We start from the raw sequence: 22,912 nt of genomic DNA, 5'->3' as shown, positions 1-22,912 counted from the left end.
CAAGTAAAACCACTGATACCTGCCCCACATTCATCCATGGAGCATTTTTCTTTTCTTTTCTTTTCTTTTTTTCTTTTTTGAGACGGAGTCTCGCTCTGTCACCCAGGCTGGATTGCAGTGGCTCGATCTTGGCTCACTGCAAGCTCCACCTCCTGGGTTCACACCATTCTCTCGCCTCAGCCTCCCAAGTAGCTGGGACTACAGGCGCCTGCCACCACACCTGGCTAATATTTTTTTTTAGTAGAGATGGGGTTTCACCGTGTTAGCCAGGATGGTCTCGATCTCCTGACCTCGTGATCCGCCCGCCTCGGTGTCGCAAAGTGCTGGGATTACAGGCGTGAGCCATGGTGCCCAGCCCGTGGAATGTATTTTTCTGTGATGCTTAAACACATACACACAGCAGAGTGCATAGTCTTATACTAATTAAAGTTTCTAACCCACAAGGGGATAAGAATTTGTGTATAGGTACCTATAAAGCAAATTAATGTTAGTAAGATTGTCAAAATAAATATAAAGCAAAATTCTATCTATTAAGTAATTCTTTTCCCCAAGCAAACAAAGATTTTGCACATCTTTCCATGTTTGAATTGCAGATTTATTTCTTCACGAAGCAAACAGGTAACACTAAACAGTCACTCTGGGCCAGGTGTGGTGGCCCACACCCATAATCTCCTCACTTTGGGAGGCTGAGAGGGGAGGATAGTTCAAGACCAGCGTTTGAGACCAACTTTGGCAACACAGCAAGACCCTATTGCTACAGAAACTTTTTGTAAATAAATAAACAGTTACTGTATAGGAAAGCTAGAGCTGGGGTTGCTGGGAGTGCTAGCTCTCCTTCAGCCTGCTTCTCAACCACCCATTATGCCCGCCGGTGAACTCAGCTCTACACCAGCAGTGATAGTGGATGAACCAGCCCTGAAACTCTAATGCAGGCATGCCTTATTTGATCATGCTTCACTTTCTTGCCCTTTGCAGATGCTGTGTTACAAATTGAAGGTTTCTGGTCAGCCTGTGCTGAGCAAATCTATCAGCACCAGTTTTCCAACCGTATGTGCTTACTTTGTCTCTGGGTCACATTTTTGGTAATTATTGCAATATTTCAAACTTGTATTATTATATCATTATGGTGATCTGTGCTCAGTGATCTTTGACATCACTATCGTAATTGTGTTGAGATGCCGCAAACTGCACCTATAGAAGATGGCAAACTTAATGGATAAACGTTTTGTGTATTCTGAATGCTCCACCCACTGCCTCTTCCCTTATCTCTCTCCCTTTCTTCAGGCCTCCCTGTTCTCTGAGACACAATGATATTGAATTTAGGCAATTAATAACCATACAGTGGCCTCTAAGTGTTCAAATGAAAGGAAGAATCACACATCTCTCACTTTAATCAAAAGCTAGAAATGATTAAGCTTTATAAGGAAAGCATGTTGAAAGCTGAGATAGGTAGAAAGGTAGGCCTCCTACACCAATTGGCTAACTTGTGAATGCAAAGGGAAAGTTCTTGAAGGAAATCAAAAGTGCTACTCCAGTGAACACACAAATGAGAAAAAAGTGAAACAGCCTTACTGCTGATATGGAGGAAAATTTAGTAATCTGGATAGAAGTTCAAACCATCCACAACATTCCCTTAAGCCAAAGCAAGGCCCCAGACTCTCTTCAACTCTGTGAAGGGTAATAGAGGTGAGGAAGCTGCAGAAGAAAAGTTGGAAGCTAGCAGAGATTGATTCATAAGGTTTAAGGGAAGAAGCCACAACCCTAACAAAACTGCAAGGTGAAGCAGCAAATGCTGATGTAGAAGCTGCAGCAAGTTCTCCAGAAAATATAACTAAGATAATTGATGAAGGTAGTTAAACTAAACAACAGAGTTTCAATGTAGATGAAACAGCCTTCTATTGGAAAAAGATGCCATCTACGACTTTCATAGCTAGCAAAGAGAAGTCAGTACCTGGCTTCAAAGCTTCAAAGGACAAGCTGACTCTCTTGTTAGAGGCTAATGCAGCTGGTAATTTCTGAAGCCAGTGTTCATTTATCATTCTGAAAATTCTGGGGCCCTTAAGAATTATGCTAAATCTACTTTGCATGTGCTCTGTAAATGGAAGAACAAAGCCTAGATGACAGCACATCTGTTTACAGCATGATTTACTGAAGATTTTTAAGCCCATTGTTGAGAATTGCTGCTCAGGAAAAAAGATGCCTTTTAAAATCTTACTGCTCATTTACAATGCACCTAGTGACCCAAGAGCTCTAGGGACAAAGACCAGCCAAATTCCTTATTACACAGCAGTTGTATTTTCATTTTCTTTTTTAGAGACAGGGTCTCTGTTGCCTGAGCTGAAATGCAATGGCACAGTCATAGCTCACTGCAGCGTCAAACTCCTGGGCTCAAGCAGTCCTCCTGCCTTGGTCTCCCAAAGTGCTGGGATTACTGATGTGAGCCACCACGCCCAGCCATTTTCTTTAGTTCAAAATATATATTTTTTAACTTTCTCTTGAGACTACTTTTTTGACTCCTGTGTTTATTTATAAGTGTGTTTTTAGATCTCTAAGTACTTGGGGATTTTCCAGCTATCTTTCTGTTACTGATTTCTGGTTGAATTCCATTATGGTCTGAGAGCATGCTTTGTATGATTTCTATTCTTTTACCTTTGTTAAGGTGTGTCATATGGCCCAGAATGTGGTCTATTTGGTGAATGTTCTATACAAGTGGGAGAAGAATGTATATTCTGCTGTTGTTAGAGGAAGTGTTCTATTAATGTTAGTACATCCAGTTGATGGATGGTACTATTCAGTTGAACTATATCCTCCTGATTTTCTGCTTGCTGGATCTGTCAGTTACTGATAGAGGGGTGTTGACATCTCCAGCTATTATCGTGGATTTGTCTATTTCTAAAAACATTTATATATGTTTTTGCCTCATATATTTTGATGCCCTGTTGTTAGGCACGTACACATGGGATTGTTGTGTCTTCCTGGGTAATTGACCCCTTTATAATTTATGTGATGTCTCTCTTTATCCTTGATGATTTTCCTTGCTCTGAAATCTACTTGTCTGACATTAATATAGTTACTCCAGCCTTATCAATTAGTGTTAGCATGGTATATCTTTTTCTGTCCTTTTAATTTATCTGTGTCTTTATTTCTAAAGTAGGTTTCTTGTGGACAACAATAACATATAGTTGGGTAGTTGGGTCTTGTTTTTTTTTATCTACTCAAATAGTCTTTTTTTTTTTTTTTTTAAGAGACAGCATCTCGCTCTCTCTTGCCCAGGCTGGAGTGCAGTGGCGAGGTCATAGCTCACTGTGGTCTCAAACTCCTAGGCTTAAGCTATCTTCCCACCTTAGCCTCCTAAGTAACTAGGATGACAGGCATGCACAATCATGCCCACCAAATTTTTTTTTGGTGGGGGACAGAGTCTCGATCTGTTGCCCAGCTGGAGTGCAGTGGCATGATCTCGGCTTATTGCAACCTCCGCCTCCAGGGTTCAAATGATTCTCCTGCCTCAGCCTCCCAAGTAGCTGGGACTACAGGCGCCCCCCACCACACCCGGCTAATTTTTTTGTAGTTTTAGTAGAGACGGGGTTTCACCGTGTTAGCCAGGATGGTCTCGATCTCTTGACCTCGTGATCCGTCTGCCTCGGCCTCCCAAAGTGCTGGGAATACAGGCGTTAGCCACCGCGCCCAATGCCCAGCTAATTTTTTAAAAACTTTTTGGAGAGACAGGCTGTCACTATGTTGCACAGGCTGGTCTTCAACTCCTGGCCTCCTGTCTTGGCCTCCCAAAACACTGGGATTACAGGTGTGAGCCACCACACCCAGCCTCTGTCTTTTAATTGGTGTGTTAAGACCATTCTTATCAAAAGCAATGATTGAAATAGTTGGATTAATATCTACTATATTTGTAATTGTTTTCTGTTCATTACCCTAATTTTTTGTTTCCTTTTTTTGTCTCTTAGTTTCTGTTTTCTCTGGTTTTAATTGAGCATTTGATAGGAATCCATTTTATCTCCTCTTTTAGCATATTAATTATACTCTAAAAATTTTTTTAGCGATTGCCCTAGAACCACTTTTGTATGTATGTCACAGTTGTAAATATGAATTTACAACTAATCTAAGTCCACTTTCGAATACTATACAACTTCATGGTTAGTACAAGTATCTCATAACAGAGTAACCCAATTCCTGTTCTACAACTGAATAGCTCCCTCGCATCCCTTATAACATTGCTGCCATGCATTTCATTCATACCTAAGCTGTAATACCCAGTATTTTGCAGTTTTCATCATTTTGAACAAACTTGTCTTTTAGATCAGTTAAGAATATGAAAAATAAAAGATTGTATTTTACAAACTTCATTTCTTTCTCAAACATTCTGCCTTTCTTTATGTAGATCTGAGTTTCTGACTTATATCATTTTCCTTCTCACTAAGGAACTTCTTTTAATATTTCCTTCAAGACAAGTCTACTGGCAAAAAATTCCTCCATTTTTGTTGTCTGAGAAGGTCTTTATTTCTTCTTCACTTTTGAAGGATACTTGCACTAGATACTAAATTTCTTCATCTTTGATTTTTTCACAGTGTGAATGTGATATGCTTAGGTATAGATTTTTTGGTATTTATCTTGCTTGGTGTTTTCTGGGCTCTGGATATGTGGTTTGGTATATATCGTTAGTTTTGGGAAATCCTCAGCCATTGTTATTTCAAATATTTCTTCTGTTTCTTTCTCTCTATTCTTCTATTGTTTCCATTATACACATGTAACACCTTTCATAATTGTCCCACAGTTCTTGAATATTCTTTTTCTTTTCTCTCTTTTCAGTTTGGGAAGTTTCCACTGACATATCTTAAAGCTCACTGGTTCCTTCCTCCTGAGGAGCCCGTCAAAGGCATTGTAAATATGAATTTACAACTAATCTAAGTCTGATAGTGTTTTTGATTTCAGCATTTCCTTTGATTCTAAGAGTTTCCATCTCTTTGCTTACATTATCCATCTGTTCTTGCATGTTGTCCAGTTTTTCCATTAGAGCCCTTAACATATTAATCTTAGTTATTTTAAATTCCCAGTCTGATACTTCCAGAATCTCTGCCATATCTAAGTCTGGTTCTGATGCTTGCTTTTCTCTTGAGACTGTGGCTTTTGCTTTTTGGCATATGATATGGTTTGGTTGTGTCCCCACCCAGATCTCATCTTAAATCCCCACGTGTTGTGGGAAGGACCCAGTGGGAGGTAAATGAATCATGGGGACAAGTCTTTCCCATGCTGTTCTTGTGACAGTGAATACGTCTCATGAGATCTGATGGTTTTAAAAAGAGGAATTCCCCTACACAAGCTGTCTCTCTTTGCCTGCTGCCATCCATGAAAGACGTGACTTGCTCCTCTTTGCCTTCCACCATGATTGTGAGGCTTCCCCAGCCACATGGAACTGTAAGTCCAGTTAAACCTCTTTCTTTTGTAAGTTGTAAGTTTGGGGTGTAGCTTTATCAGCATGTGAAAATGGACTAATATAGTAAATTGGTACCAATAGAGTGAGGTATTGCTGAAAAGATAACTGAAAATGTGGAAGCAACTTTGGAACTGGGTAACAGCAGAGGTTGGAACAGTTTGGAGGGCTCAGAAGAAGACAGGAAAATGTAGGAAAGTTTGGAACTTCCTGGAGACTTGTTGAATAGCTTTGACAAAAATATTGATAGCAATATGAACAATAAGGTCCAGGCTGATCTCAGATGGAGATGAGGAACTTGGGAACTGAGCAAAGGTGACTCTTGTGTTTTAGCAAAGAGACTGGCAGCATTTTGCTCCTGCCCTAGAGATTTGTGGAAGTTTGAACTTGAGACAGATGATTTAGGATATCTGGCGGAAGAAATTTCTAAGCAGCAAAGCATTCAGGAGTTGACGTGGGTGCTATTAAAAACATTCAGTTTTTTAAGGGAAGCAGAGCATAAAAGTTCAGAAAATTTGCAGCCTGACAATATGATAAAAAAGAAAATCCCATTTTCTGAGGAGAAATTCAAGCCGGCTACAGAAATTTGCATGAGTAACAAGGAACCGAATGTTAATCCCCAAGACAATGGGGAAAATGTCTCCAGAGCATGTCAGAAGTCTTCATGGCAGCCCCTCCCATTACAGGCCCAGAGGCCTAGGAGGAAAAAGTGGTTTTGTGTGCCAGGCCCAGGGTTCTGTGCTGTGTGCAGCCCAGGGACCTGGTGCCCTGTGTCCCAGCCACTCCAGCTGTGGCTGAAAGAGGCCAATGTAGATCTCGGGCCATGGCTTCAGAGGGTGCAAGCCCCAAGCCTTGGCAGCTTCCATGTGGTGTTGAGCCTGTAAGTGTGCAGAAGTCAAGAATTGAGATTTGGGAACCTCCACCTAGATTTCAGATGTATGGAGACTCCCAGATGTCCAGGCAGAAGTTTGCTGCAGGGGCAGGGCCCTCATGGAGAACCTCTGCTAGGGCAGTGCAGAAGGGAAATGTGGGGTTGGAGCCCCCACACAGAGTCCCTACTGGGGCACTGCTTAATAGAGCTGTGAGAAGAGGGCCACCGTCCTGCAGACCCCAGAACGGTAGATCCACTGACAGCTTGCACAGTGTGCCTGGAAAAGCTGCAGGCGCTCAACGCCAGCATATGAAAGCAGCCAGGAGGGAGGCTATACCTTGCAAAGCCACAGGGGCTGAGCTGCCCAAGGCCATGGGAACCCACCTCTTGTATCAGTGTGACCTGGATGTGAGACATGGAGTCAAAGGAGATCATTTTGGAGCTTTAAGATTTGACTGTCCTGCTGGATTTTGGACTTGCATGGAGCCTGTAGCCCCTGTGAAAACAAAGGGGCCAATTTCTCTCATTTGGCATGGCTGAATTTAGCCAATACCTGTACTCCCACTGAATCTAGGAAGTAACTAACCTGCTTTTGATTTTAGAGGCTCATAGGCAGAAGAGATTTGCTTTGTCTTGGATGGAACTTTGGACCGTGGACTTTTGAGTTGATGCTGAAATGAGTTAGGACTTCGGGCGACTGTTGGGAAGGCATTATTTGTTTTGAAATGTGAGGATGTGAGATTGGGGAAGGGCCAGGGGTGGGATGATATGGTTTGGCTGTGTCCCCACCCAGATCTCATCTTGAATTCCCATGTGTTATGGGAGGGACCCAGTGGGAGGTAATTCAATCATGGGATCAAGTCTTTCCCATGCTGTTCTTGTGACAGTGATTAAGTCTCACAAGATCCGATGGTTTTAAAAAGAGGAATTCCCCTGCACAAGCTCTCTCTCTTTGCCTGCTGCCATCCATGTAAGACATGATTTGCTCCTCCTTGCTTTCCACCATGATTGTGAGGCCTCCCCAGCCACGTGGAACTATAAGTCCAATTAAACCTCTTTCTTTTGTAAATTTCCCAGTCTAGGGTATGTCTTTATCAGCAGCATGAAAATAGACTAATACAGCATACCTTATAATTTTTTTGTTGAAAGCTGGACATGGTGTATCAGGTAAAAGGAACTGAGGTAAACAGGCCTGTAAGGTGAGGTTTTATGTTTATCTGGCTAGGCCTTAAGACTGTGTCTACTGTTTGCTGTCACTGTAGATGTCAGAGGCTAAAATTTCCTCTAGTGTCCTTGTTTTTGTCTGCTCTTATCTTTAGCTTTCCCAAAAGACTCCTCTTTCAGTATTAAGGGTCTGAGCCTTGCAGTTCTTTCATTTTTAATCCCCTGATATTATACAGGAATGCTCCTGATGTGGTAGTAAGATATAGGGGAGAAGGAAGCATTCTCTTATTCTGTGATTAGGTCTTAGTCTTTCAGTGAGCCTGTGCTTGTGGGCTGTAACCTTCACATGTGCTTCTCAGCTTTATTTTCCCATGTAGGCTTGGCTATGGTGACATAGTTGCCCTTGAGAGTAAGCATTTGTTAAGGAAAACAAAATGCTCTGGGTATATTTGGAAATGGTTACTTTTCCCTTCCCACTGATGGAAGGGAAGCACACGGAGATTGTTCTTTGGTCTTCACAATGAGAACCTGGTGGAGACTCTGGAAATAAAACTCATGAAAGGGGGCTCTACTATGGTTGGGCCTCTAGGAGCTTTTATCTGTCAAGCTAGTCCATGCTCAGTCTCCAACAATTAGTCAAATTACTCTAAGTATTCCTACCAATGGCTGGCTCCAGCAGTAGTTTCTCATTCCAGCAAGCTATAATACTCTGTATTACCTATCTCTCCAGTTTTCAGGGCAGCGGTTTGCCCTGCGACCTCAATTCTCTGATAAATGTAAGTTTTTGTTTTTTTTTTTTTTTGAGGCAGAGTCTCGCTCTGTCACCCAGGCTGGAGTGCAGTGGCGTGATCTTGGCTCACTGCAAGTTCCACCTCCCTCCCGGGTTCATGCCATTCTCCTGCCCCAGCCTCCTGAGTAGCTGGGACTACAGGCACCCATCACCACGCCTGGCTAATTAAGATTTTTAAATTTTCTGTTGTTTCAGCTTTTTTCTTGTTATGAGAATAAGAGGACTTTCAAGCTCAAAGTTATAAAAGCAACAAAAAGTGAATAAACATCGACTCCAAATTTGTTAACATTTATTTCATATTTTACTAATTGAGTTTTGGATTTTTCAGTTTAATTTATTATATATTTCTAGTTACTTTGCCATAATTTTTTGTTTTTGTTTTTGTTTTTGTTGAGAAAAGGTCTTGCTTTGTCCCCCAGGCCGGAGGGCAGTGGCACAGTTGCAGCTCACTGCAGCCTCGACCTCCTGGGCTCAAGCAATCCTCCCACCTCAGCCTTCAGAGTAGCTGGGACCACAGGCATACACCACAATGCCTGGCTCATTTTCAATTTTTTTTTGTAAAAAAATTTACAGGCTCTCACTATGTTGCCCAGGCTAGTCTCAAACTCCCGGGTTCAAGTGTTCCTCTGGCCTCAGCCTCCCAAAGTGCTGGGATTACAGGCGTAAGCCACAATGCCCAGCCCTGCCATAATTTTTTTAAATTTAGCTAATTTTTTCAAATATTTGGGACTGAGTAGATAGGATAATATGGTAAATTTCATGATTTGAATAAAAGTAAATTTCAAATTCAAAATAATGTCACCAGATACACTATACATATACAAAATTGCTTTTAAAAAAAATAAGAATTGCCTAAGTCTGAGTTCTAGACACACCACAAATGGGTAAAATATGATAAGGACTTAATGCCTCAAATGTTTCTATCCAATCTTGTTTACACTATAGTTTTTAGTGTGTTCTAACCATATGAAAATGAACAATTTAAACTAAGGAAGTTTTATTTTACACTTGCTGCAAAGATTTGTTTGTGTGTCAGTGTTCTTCTCCTTGCCTAATTTTTCCTAATTCTTGATTTAATTTTTCTTGAAGAATGCTGCACTAAGCCATGGTACTGATAGACATTTTTTGCAAGAAGCGCTGCACATGCTTCTCCTCCATCTTTTCATAAACCTTTCGTGTTGAAGGCATTTTTGTTGCTTGGGAACACATTTGGGAAATTTACCAAAATAATTGTCTGATCATAATATTTGCTAGGAAGACAGCTAGGAGCATACCAGAGGAACTTCCTGTAGAAAGAAAGATGATAAACTCAGTTGCCCTTCTGGCAATCCTACCTGAATCTGTTACAGAGCAGTTCCCTTATGCAACTCCTTGGAGAGGTGAAGTCCTACCAGGATAGCTACTCATAGCCCTGCATCTAATGGCAGACTTCTTTTTAATCCTCCAACATAATTCTACTGCAGAAAAACATTTGTGTTACCAGAATTTTATTAAAGCTAAACTCCTAAAACAGGCAAATATTGAAACTAGTAAATAAAGAACTGACCTCAAAATAAAGAAGTGAAGTTAGGCACCATTTCCCTCTTTTAAAATATATAGTTGATCGTAGTTGATCGTAGTTGATTGTACTTGATTATAGTTGATTATAAGTCTCTCCTTTATAATATGTAGGTGATTTGATGTTTAAAATTTTTTTATGCAAGAGGAAGCTAGTTAGTTGAAAAGAAATACTGGCCTATTAACAAGGTATTTTAGTAAAACTTGTCCAGTCATAGTACTTCAAAGGTCAAAATGATGCTCCTTATTAGTACTTCAAATTTTGGCTATTTTGTTTTAGGTATTACCAATGGTTAAGTCATTTCAAATTATTTATACACATTATTATAATTTTGTAATTAAATTTGTTGTTAGTATGGCTGTTCCTTGAAATTTTGTTGACTTGAACAAATTTTTAATAACAATCTTGTTCTGTCAGTAAATGACCCTGCTTGATGTTAAAGGCATGTACCAGTGGAAGCTACACCTCCCATAATCTCAAAGGGGTATTATGATTCTCCAATCACAGTCATAACTCTCTTTTACATGACTCTTCCTATTACCATCATTTCATCTACTCAAGGTCTATCAGCTTCAAGTAAAGAAATTAGCTTGTGATTACCTGAGAAAAGGAGAATGAATGAAATTTAGTTCACTCAGTAAATATTAATTCTTCTACCCAAATCATACTTAATGAATTTAACACAAACCCCCATGTTCCACTACTGGTTTAGTGAGTGAGTGAATGGAAAGGCTTTGCTAACTATTCTAAACATTACCATTTATAATCTCTTCTGAATGTATAATAAAAATTTACAATTTAAGTCTTTCCTATGAAATAATTTTCCCCAAAATATTATAAACTTGAAGGCAAAAAACAAGTTCTCTCAAGTACTAAGGAGATAAAATAATAAACTCTCAATATTACACACCAATTTTTAAAAATTATTTATTTTACTTTAAGTTCTAGGGTGCATGTGCACAACGTGCAGTTTGTTACATATGTATACATGTGCCGTGTTGGTTTGCTGCGCCCATTAACTCGTCATTTACATTAGGTATTTCTCCTAATGCTATCCCTCCCCCATTCCCCCACCTCACAACAGGCCCCAGTGTGTGATGTCCCCTTTCCTGTGTCCAAGTGTTCTCATTGTTCAATTCCTACCTATGAGTGAGAACATGCGGTGTTTGGTTTTCTGTCCTTGCGATAGTTTGCTCAGAATGATGGTTTCCAGCTTCATCCATGTTGCTACAAAGGACATGAACTCATCCTTTTTTATGGCTGCATAGTATTCCATGGTGTAGATGTGCCACATTTTCTTAATCCAATCTGTCATTGATGGACATTTGCTTTGGTTCCAAGTCTTTGCTATTGTGAATAGTGCTGCAGTAAACATAAGTGTGCATGTGTCTTTATAGTAGCATGATTTATAATCCTTTGGGTATATACCCAGTAATGGAATCGCTGGGTCAAATGGTATTTCTAGTTCTACATCCTTGAGGAATTGCCACACTGTCTTCCACAGTGGTTGAACTAGTTTACACTCCCACCAACAGTGTAAAAGTGTTCCTATTTCTCCACATCCTCTCCAGCACTTGTTGTTTCCTGACTTTTTAATGATCGCCATTCTAACTGGTGTTACACACTAATTTTTTAAACCATTTTCTAAGTTATATACTTGGGATATGTAAGTTTGAATTCCCTATGCAGAGGTCTTCTCATAGAGAGATATATAATATATAGATATAATGAGTGGCCACAGTACCATAGTCACTCAGTAATCACTGTTTATGGATTTAAAATCTCTTTTTTTTTTTTTTAAGTAAAATGCACTGGTCTTAAATGTAGAGTTTGAATTTGACAAATGTATACACCCAGGTAACCAACATCCCTGACAAGATACAGAGCATTGCCATCACCCTAGAAAATGCCCTTCTGTCCTTTTCCAGGCTGCCTTCTCCTCCCACAACCATTTTTCTAATTCCTAATCCAATATATGAATTTTATCTGTTCTTGAGCTTCTTATAAGTGAAATCATACAGTAGGTACCCTTTTGTATCTCATTTCTTTGATTCAACAAGTTTTTGAGGCTCATGGATGCCTAACTTTTCAAGAGCATTCATATTCCCATAACTCATTTAAAACATAATGCTAACTTCTGGGCTGGGCACAGTGGCCCACGCCTGTAATCCCAGCACTTTGAGAGGCTGAAATCAGGAGTTCGAGACCAGCCTGGCCAATATGGTGAACCTCATCTCTACTAAAAATACAGAAATTAGCTGGGCATGGTGGCGTGCGCCTGTAATCCCAGCTTCTTGGGAGACTGAGGCAAGAGGATTGCTTGAACCTGGGAGGCAGAGGTTGCAGTGAGCTGAGATTGTGCCACTGCACTCCAGTCTGGGCAACAGGCTGAGACTCTGTCTCAAAAAATAATAGTAATAATAATGCTAACTTCTAATACTTCAGGTTCATCACAGCACAAATGATTTTTTGTAGTCTTGTAGGGCTATGAATTAACTATTATTGCCAGATATATCATCACTAAAATATTTGCATATAAATTAAGTTGAAAATATAAGTAAGTACATATAAGTCATATATCTTTATATTCATTCTAGGCCGGGCACGGTGGCTCACGCCTGTAATCCCAGCACTTTGGGAGGCCAAGGCTGGTGGATCATTTGAGGTCAGGAGTTCGAGACCAGCCTGACCAACATGATGAAACCCCGTCTCTACTAAAATACAAAAATTAGCCGGGTTTTGTGGCCAGCGCCTGTAATCACAGCTACTGGGAGGCTGAGGCAGGAGAATCGCTTGAACCCAGGAGGTGGAAGTTGCAGTGAGCTGAGATGGTGTCATTGCACTTCAGCCTGGGCAATAGAGCAAGATTCCCTCTCAAAAAAATAAAAATAAATAAAAATAAGGCAAAGTTTCTAATAAACAGTGATTTTTTTTACTAGCATACAATAAGGACAGTTTCATATTTCTTTGCCTTTGTGTACTTTCCAGACACATAGACTAAAACGAAATGTTTAATTTTTCCTTTACATTGTGTGTTTCAATAGACATCAATTAGCTGTCTTCAGTATGAACTTCGGATGAGGGCAATAAGAAACCCTATGTTTCCAGCCTCCACTAAGATGAACTGGCAGTGTGTCAGGAAAATTCCCAGTATGGAGCAGTTTTATTACAATTCAGTACAGTTGGTTCTTGCATAACCTTTAGAAAATCATACATAAAACATTCTCATCTATATAAATAAAAATCACCCACACACTTTATTAATAGCTTTGTTCACTTTTTTTCCTGGGTGTTATGCTGCATGTTCCTACTGAGCCCATTTTTTTAGTCTTTTTAAAAGATAACTTTAAGCTTTCTTAAAAGCAGAAAGGTTACGGTAATATTAGTAATCAAATATAAGTGTAAGATAATTCTTGATAAGTCCCGTTAGACACATATCTCCCTCCTGATCACATACTCTAACTAGTGTCTAACTGTCCTTTTTACATTTAGTGACAGGGACTGGCTTATTCGCTAGATATAGCCAATTTAACTTTAGGAAAGAAAAAGGGACAGAAGATTGTACTTTCTTTCATTTGTGATAATGTTGGGGTTTATTTTAAAACAACTTTTATGGTTATATTACTGTTAGTTTGACTGCAATAAATACATGGGAAAGTGATTACAAGAACATACAAGTAGTCTTGGCCTCCTTTTTCTTTAGCTAGAAACATGTTTTAATTAACCAGAAGTGTATTTTCAGGTGTCATTTTCCTAAATCCAAACTTTACAAAACTTGCCATATATTCCCCCAAAGTATGTGGTATAAAATATCAAAATAATTTAATAATAAGGCTCTAGACTTAACTACCAATTTATAGGAAATATAAGAGCTAGAGAAACATGTTAAATGGCATCACTGTCCAGAATGTGGGAAATCTGCAGGACAAATTACCCAATTTCTTTAACAAATGAATAACAATAGGGAGGGGAAGATAGGTAAATGTTTTAGATTAAAAGAGATCTATAAATCAAATACAATATGTGGACCTTGTTTGTATCCTAATCTGAGCAAACCAACTGTAAAAAGATACTTTTGAGACAGTTTGAGAAATCTGAATGTTGACTATTCGATGACATTTTAAAATTATCAATGTTGAGAAGCATAATAAAGGTATTGAGGTTGAGATTTTATTTAAAATATTCTATGAAAAAAATAAATTTGGAAGTAATAGCTAAGACAAGAATGACAAAATATTGTTAATTGTTGAAGCTATGTGATGTAGGTTTGCAATTTTCCGTAGTATAAAGTTAAATTAAAACACACACACAATGAGAAGGGAAAAAAAATAGATCATCACTGTAATAGGAAGCAAAACTATATTCACTTTAGGGTAGCAATTTAGTTTCAGCCAACAGTGGCATCCTATAAATTAAGTACATAATATATTATATTTGGGAGAAGGAGAGACAGGCCAGTCAGTCAGTCTGTCCTCTTTCCTTCCCCTTCCCCTTCTTCCTTCCTTCCTTCCTCCCTCCCTCCCTCCCTCCCTCTTTCTTTCCTTTCTTTCTTTCCTTCCTTCCTTCCTTCCTTCCTTCCTTCCTTCCTTCCTTCCTTCCTTCCTTCCTTCCTTCCCGTCTGTCTTTTTTTCTGTCTTTCTTTTGACAGGATCTCACTCTGTTGCTGAGGCTGGAGTGCAGTGGTGAGATCACAGGCTCACTGCACCCTCAACCTCCTGAGTTCAAGTGATCCTCCCACCTCACCCTCTCTAGTAGCTGGGAGTATAGGCATGTGCGCCACCACGGCCAGCTAATTTTTGTATTTTTTGTAGAGACAGGGTCTCACCATGTTGCCCAAGCTGGTCTTGAACTCCTGGACTCAGGCGATCCACCCGCCTCTGCCTCCCAAAGTGCCGGGACTACAGGCATGAGCCACTGCGCCTGGCCAGGAAAGGCATTTCTAATTCAGCCTTACCTAACCTACAACTCACTGCCCCCTTTTCTCCTACTTAATACCATAAACTTGTAGGTGATAATGCATTGTTTGAAAAGAATGATGGGCCAGGTGCAGTGGCTCACACCTGTAATCCCAGCACTTTGGGAGGCCGAGGTGGGCGGATCACGAGGTCAGGAGATCGAGACCATCCTGGCTAAAGAAAAGAATGATGAACTTCGAATGGAGCAGATGGACCTAGTGTTTGCAGTGAAACACAAGTGTCTTTGACTTCAGCTTTAGTCTCCCTCCTATGCCATTTGTGGCATTCCCCTGGGACTGCCATACTATAATTGTGGAGTCAGTTGTATGCCATTTCCTCATAGCCAGAACTTTTGAGTTTATATATTATTCTTTGATAAGATAACTATTTTACAAGAGGACATTCTTTTTTTACCTTTCATTGTTTTTGTTCTGTAAAAATGAATACTCTTAGTGAGTAGATTAAGCGCTTTACACACATAATTTTGTATAGCATAATTTACCTTCTAGGAATTTTTTCTTTCCTGAGACTCGATTTCACGGTATTTTTCTAGTAGAGCCTGGGTCTAATCAGAACATGGAACTGTACACAATTGGTATTTTGATACTTATCCATATCACAGCAAAGAAAAGTTTGTAAAATAAATGAATGTTGAAAGCAGTTTCTTCAGTGGACCTGCTTTTCTAAGTGGGAACATTGGTTTTCATGCTGTGAAGGCTTGGCTGAGATGATCTAGAAAGGAGCCCTCACAAATCTGCATTTTAGAACAAATGCCTTCTTTCTGAATTCTCTAGTATTATTCTACCATGACAAATTTAAGAATAAGCCAAACAATTTTTAAGATCCAACTCCAGCTATAATTGAAATTATTAAGGCATCATACATAAAAGTAGTTATTTTACATTTGAACATATTTGTGTAATCTATTTTATCAACATATCTGTAATCATCTATTTTATCAACCAAATTTTGAGTTCTCAAAAGATCTGGAGTCATTTCTGTCAATGTAACTCTACATAGCCTCTGTCATAATAATGTGAAAGTAGAAAGATACTTGCTAAATATATCTTGATTAAACTTGACTTGTTTCATCTCCTAAACCTAGAACTTTAAACCCAGAACTTTGGTTGATAGGAGAAGGTTTAAGTATAAAAAAATATGTGAATAAGACTGGATTGTGAAAAGTATTACTACTAAGAGCATTTTTTTGAATTATGAAAAGTACCATAAGATAGTCATGGAATTTGGATAGTGGCCGGGTGCAGTGGCTTACAACTGTAATCCCAGTACTTTGGGAGACCTAGGCAGGTGTATTATTTGAGCTGAGGCATTCAAGACCAGCCTGGGCAACATGGCAAAACCCTGTCTCTACCAAAAAAAAAAAAAATATATATATATATATGTGTGTGTGTGTGTGTGTGTGTGTGTGTGTGTATATATAATATATATACATATATACATATATTATATAATATATAAAAATATATAATATATTATATAATATATAAAATATATATATTATATAATATATAAAATATATATATTATATAATATATAAAATTATATATATTATATTTATATATAATATAAAATATATAAAATAAATAAAATATATAATATATAATATATAATATGTAATTATATTATATATAATATATATATAATATATAAAATAATATATAATATATAAAATATATATGTACATATATAAGTAATATATGTACATATATATCTTATAAAAAGACAATTTCTTATATAAGAAAGTTGAATAGCTACTGGTAAAAATAATAGTTGTTACTCTTTATTAAGTACTATTTGCCGAGCACTTCACTAAGCACTGTATTTACAGTCATACATTGTGAAAGTGTGCTAAATTTATATACTACACAGAGTTTTCAGTTGGGATTTTTGAAAAATATAAATGCTAGAAGAGTAATGATTGTTTAATAGTCTGTATAATCTCTGTAACACTGGGGAAATACATCATTTTCTTGACGTAGTTGGAAGTACTGTAAAGAAGGCATGCTTTCTATAACATCTTATTAAAATTACCCATCTTGTGATGAAAACTGATGAAATTAGTATAACCTCTCATCATGATGGCCAAGCTTTGTGACCCTTTATTGGAGTGGTTTTTATTCTAATTATTAACAAGTTTGGTGTCTGAATTCATTCGATATCTGATAAAATTGTTGACAAGGAAATGTAGTTTTGACACTTAAGAAGAGACATTTTCTACTTTATAAAATTAAGTTCCTACATGTGAAATTTGAGAAGCCACCAAAGTAAACATTCTATTATTCATTTAAAGCTCTTAATTGAGCCGGGCGCGGTGGCTTACGGCTGTAATCTCAGCACTTTAGGAGGCTGAGGCTGGCAGATCACGAGGTCAGGAGTTTGAGACCAGCCTGACCAACATGGTGAAACCCCGTTTCTACTACAAATACAAAAATTAGCCAGGCATGGTGGCAGGTGCCTGTAATCCCAGCTACTCCAGAGGCTGAGGCAGGAGAATTGCTCGAACCCAGGTGGCGGAGGTTGCAGTGAGCCGAGATCGCGCCACTGCACTCCAGCCTGGGCGACAGAGCGAGACTCTGTCTCAAAAAAAAAAAAGAAGAAAAAAATTAAAAACCCTCTTGGTTTAAAATGAAATATTAATATAAGACAGGTGTTTTTGTTTGTTTTTAACTAAATAAGCCTTTTTTTCCTAAAACTATGACATCATTAATAACTTCCCCCATACTCCAATAATAGACAGTTTTTTCCCATCATCTCCCTAGTACCTAGGGCAAACTTACAGTTGTTCTTGGCAATATGAATGGAATGGTAAAGCCTGGAAAGTCCAGTAAAATATATTATCTTATAACTGAGTTTTTCTCACCAAATTTTTAACCACATCTGCTATTGACAGGTAAACAAATTTGAACTGATTGCCTTTTGCTTTCCATGATAATATGCAGGTGAGTGCACAAATAAGTGGTAAAAGACCAACAAAGCAGTAAAAAGAAATAGACAAAGTATTTAACCAGCAAACTAAAGAACTCATTTCTGAATATTTTTCTATCCCCCTACCCTCCCTTATGAACTCCTTTTTGGCAGTAACTGTCTCATTCTTCCCTAAATGACAGACACATCAGCTGGAGTACGTCATTTAAGCCAGTGTAGGTGATTTAGGCTGGCAACTTTAAATAGCTGCCATGAAATGTTGTCATTAGTTTGCTATCTGCAGGGAAAACAAAATGAAACAGGAATATACAAAATGAGATAAGAGTCTGTCTTACCTTACATAAACCTTATGTTTGAGGGCAGGGGGCAAACCTTTAAAAAAAATTATTTATTTATTTAGAGACTTGGTTTTGCCATGTTGGCCAAGTTGGCCTCCTGGGCTCAAGTGATCCTCCCGCCTCTGCCTCCCAAAATGCTGGGATTACACGCATGAGCCACCACTCCCAGCTGAAAATTTTTAAAATTTATTGTTAGTTCATATTTGGGAAACAAAAAGCTCACTTTTCAGTCTGAGATTTTGCAAAAGTGGAAGTGTAGTGTAAAAACAAATAAAACATACATACCAGTAGCCAGCCTAAAACTGCTTGTTAGCAACCCAAGCTAGTAATTAAAAATTTTGAAATCTGGGAATAAAAGCAAGATTAATTAAAGTTCTTGGTGGTTACCCATAGGTGTGTGTGTGTGTGTGTGTGTGTGTGTGTGATTAGCAACCACTTGGCAATGTATTCAGTATTGTTATTTGACAAATAAGGATGAGGAATTTTGAATTGGAAATAAGGATGATAAATTCCTCATGTACCTTTAAAAATACATCTTTTAAATGAACTCTTACTGAGAGAATAACTACTAAAAGTTTAATTGTAGTTTTTTATTATAATATTTTGCTTTGATTTTATACTAAAAACTGCCAACCAGATAACATCTAAATGTATCTTTTTCAATATGACAAAGTTACATAAGAAGACTCCCCTTGCACGTAAAGAAAAATGCAATTATTTTCTATTCTGAATCTCCAGACTGCTGTTTTAGAAAATCATATCTGATTATTTGCTCAGCAGAAGATTATTGAGTTGATTTAGCTGTGATTTTACTTAACAAAGCTTCAACTGCATTCCTACTGTGGAGTCCGAAAAAGGTAGAGAGATATAAATGATACATTCAAACTGTGATTTTTGTGAACAGGGCCATCGATGCACCCCTCGGAGCTAATAGCGGAGATGAGAAACAGTGGGTTTGCACTGAAACGAAATGTACTGGGGAGAAACTTGACCGCAAATGATCCATCACAGGTAATGATCTTTTTATCAGTAAGCTGAAAATGTCTATAAATCTAAATGTGATTGCTTGTGAATTGCTACTTAATGTTTTCCAATATGCATATATCCATAGGAAAGTAAGATAGAGCAAAGAAAATGCCCAAAATGTATTTTGATTTTGCTTTATTATTTTAATCTAAATGAGAAATTGTTTATAAACCTGTATTTTAATAAATGAAACTGCTCCTCTGAGTTGATGTGGATAAAATATCTAACTGAACTGGTGATGAGGTTGTTGGTTTTTCCTTCCTGCTAACTTACCCCTGATATGACATTAAATAGAACCAATGGTTAGAAGTATGTAAAAACTCCTAAAAATTGTAGAAAATATTTTAAACTTATTTATTTTATTAAACTATACATAGATCCAGAAAATGATTGAGTTTGAAGGGCTATATTATTATATATTTGGTAATGTGCTGTTGAAATTATAATAAAAGCTAAAATTGTGGATATTTTGACATTCCTGTAAAACTTATAATCTTCTTTTTTATATTTCATTAAATTAAAAATAAAGTATTTAAACTGGCAAGTGTTAACATTCAAGAGATAGAGAATGGAAGTCATGCTCTAAACATTTTATCTGTGTGTGTCTATCATCCTTTTTCTGGAAAAGTTTCCTAATGCTGGCAAAGAGTCATGTTAACCTCTTAGTGCTGTATGATCCACTTCGGCAGGGAGACTACAAAAAATTTTTTTAATTCTCTCCCACTTCCCAATCCAAAATATCATATTCATCTACAGTGTGTCCCTGATACAAAACTTATTTATAAATGTTTTCTTTTTTATCTACTAACTACCTTGTGTTGAAATCTAGCAGTTTAATGATATCTTTGTTGACTCAGGAGTATGTTGCAAGTGAGGGTGAAGAAGATCCAGAAGTTGAATTTTTAAAGTCACTAACAACCAAACAAAAACAGAAACTTCTCAGGTAATTTAAAATTATATATTTAATAGATTTATTTTTTCCTTAGTATTCATCTCAGTATCGTATTCAACTCTGATCCTAAGAGCTCATGAAGGTCCTTATACCATGCATCACATTTATTGATTATTCTTCACCCATAGCTAATACAATTTTGTCTGTCTTTTCAGTAACATGGAAATGAGTGTAAGATTGTATACTCAGATTATACCACAAAACGATTGCACTTTTCAGAATGTTTAATTTAGAATTAGACTTATTTATAGCTTTTACTTTTCAAAATAGATTTGTATGTATCTTCGCACACAATTTGTTCTTAGGAAACATTTTTGGCCATTTTTAAAATGTTTTGTAAAATTTTATGAGAATGCAGAAAGAATGCTTAAATTTAAGGTAAACGTGAATTTTGTTAAACAGACTACCTCTGAATTAAAAGAATCCAAGAAATGTCTGCTGGGTCCAATAGAGGGAGCTCATGATGCTTTCAGTATGTAGATTTTTGAGAATGGCTAGACAGAACCTAGAGACTTATTTTCAGAGTAACTCAAACATACCATATAAACAAGTTACTCCTCCAAGAATGTGAAGTACTCTTTAGAAACAGAATGTTTTAATAGGATTGTCCTATTTATAAAACTAAACAATTGTTGAAAACAAGTGTTAACTATATTATTTTATAAAACCAATATTTCAAAAGTTTAATGTGTATTCTTACTCAGAATTTCTGGAGAATATTCTCTTGAATTTTGATAATGTTGATTAATATTTATATACTATAAAATAGTACATAAAATTAATTTTTCATCTGATTATAGCTATATATTTGCTTTTATAGTAGTTCCAACTGATGTTACACACCTTTCACAGGCTTTCTTTAGGATGACCCTTTAGAGTGCTATATAATTTCAACTCAGTAAGAATTTAACAAAAAAGTAGTCATTACTATTGAAGTATAGTCAGAAAATTGGCTTGATGCATTTAATTTTTTAATTTAATGTATTCACGCTTTGAATAATTTTAAAGGAAGAAAATGAGTTGTCATTTAGTAAACAATGTGTTCATATATGGATACCAGTTCTTTTTTTTTTTTTTTTTTTTTTAAGACAGAGTCTCACTCTTTTGCCCATGCTGGAATGCAGTGGCATGATTTTGACTCACTGCAACCTCCACCTCCCAGGTTCAAGCGATTCTTCTGCCTCAGCCTCCTGAGTAGCTGGGATTACAGGCAGGTGCCACCATGCCCGGCTAATTTTTGTATTTTTACTAGAGATGGGGTTTCACCATGTTGGTCAGGCTGGTCTCGAACTCCTGACCTTGTGATCCGCCCGCCTTGGCCTCCCAAAGTGCTGGGATTACAGGTATGAGGCACCGCGCTCTGCCATGGATACTATTTTTAATAACTTCTAAGAAAATATATTGTTTGTTCATAACTTACAGTTGATGAAATAACTTTTTCACACAGTCTGTTACTGTTTATTTCCCAATTACAGGAAATTAGATCGACTGGAGAAGAAAAAAAAGAAAAAAGATAGAAAAAAGAAAAAGTTTCAGAAGAGCAGAAGTAAACACAAAAAACATAAGTCCTCTTCTTCCTCGTCTTCCTCCTCCTCCTCCTCCTCTTCCTCTACTGAGACTTCAGAAAGCAGTAGTGAGAGTGAGAGTAACAATAAAGAAAAAAAAATACAAAGGAAGAAAAGAAAGAAAAACAAGTGTTCAGGGCATAACAACAGTGATTCTGAAGAGAAGGACAAGTCTAAGAAGAGAAAGCTTCATGAAGAACTTTCTAGCAGTCACCACAACCGGGAAAAAGCCAAGGAAAAGCCCAGGTTCTTAAAACACGAGAGTTCTAGGGAGAACAGCAAATGGAGCCATTCTGATTCTGACAAAAAGTCCAGAACCCATAAACATAGCCCAGAGAAGAGAGGCTCTGAAAGAAAGGAGGGGAGCAGCAGAAGCCACAGCAGGGAGGAAAGGAGCCGGAGAAGCCGGAGCAGAAGTCCTGGTAGTTACAAGCAAAGGGAGACAAGGAAACGGCCACAGCGAAGTCCTGGTGAAGAGCAAAGCAGAAGAAATGACAGCAGAAGCCATGGCACAGACTTGTATAGAGGAGAAAAAATGTACAGAGAGCACCCAGGAGGTACACATACTAAAGTGACACAAAGAGAATGAAGCAGAAGTAGAGAAGAAAGACTGTATGTGACAATTACCTGGGAATAAAAATATCCCCACTTTTTTATTGAATACCTTTAGCAAGGGCTAAATTATGTACTGTTGTCTTTCTAATAAAAAAGCTCAATTTTAATTTTTCATCTCTAGACTGTCAATTCAAGTACAAAACTACGTGAATACTATAAGAATGAATTTTGCAAATATTTGTAAGTAAGCTATTTTGGGGCTGTGGAAATATTTTCTGTTGGTAACTGTTTCTTGTTCCCCATACCAGATAAAAACCACATATAACTCTGTGACATTTTCTTTGTTCTGAAACATCATTAAAAGAATGACAGTACATTGAATGGGTATAATTTACTTTTTTCAATTCAAATTTGTTATTGAATTTGCTTGAAGTGAATTGTAATAATTATTCAAATTCATTAGTATAAATTAAACAAGGATTAATAAATCTTTAAGACTTTTAAGCCCCCCTTTAGGTGTTTTGTTCTATAGAATAAGCTGTTTACATTTGGATAATATTAGTTTTCTGTGCAGGTATACAAATTACCTCAAACTTAAAACAGTCCAACTGGGCCAGGCACGGTGGCTTTATTCCTGTAATCACAGCACTTTGGGAGGCCCAGTCGGGCGGATCACCTGAGGTCAGGAGTTTCGAGACCAGCCTAGCCAACATGGTGAAACCCCGTGTCTACTAAAAATACAAAAAATT

General features: G+C 37.6%; 1 protein-coding gene across 1 annotated transcript in view; it reads left to right on the top strand.

The window, feature by feature from the left end:
* Nucleotides 1-22,330, top strand: part of CIRSR (corepressor of RBPJ and splicing regulator) — a 47,055-nt gene extending 24,725 nt beyond the window's left edge. The window contains exons 8-10 of the mRNA XM_031008580.3: nucleotides 18,970-19,076; nucleotides 19,949-20,034; nucleotides 21,519-22,330. Of these exons, the coding sequence (XP_030864440.2) occupies nucleotides 18,970-19,076; nucleotides 19,949-20,034; nucleotides 21,519-22,197 (872 nt within the window). The 3' untranslated portion in view covers nucleotides 22,198-22,330. The remainder of the gene's footprint in view (nucleotides 1-18,969; nucleotides 19,077-19,948; nucleotides 20,035-21,518) is intronic.
* Nucleotides 22,331-22,912: the final 582 nt, after the last annotated feature.

Source organism: Gorilla gorilla, chromosome 11 (genome assembly GCF_029281585.2).
Source record: "Gorilla gorilla gorilla isolate KB3781 chromosome 11, NHGRI_mGorGor1-v2.1_pri, whole genome shotgun sequence".
NCBI lineage: Eukaryota > Metazoa > Chordata > Mammalia > Primates > Hominidae > Gorilla > Gorilla gorilla.
This window is presented reverse-complemented; position numbering and strand designations above follow the sequence as displayed.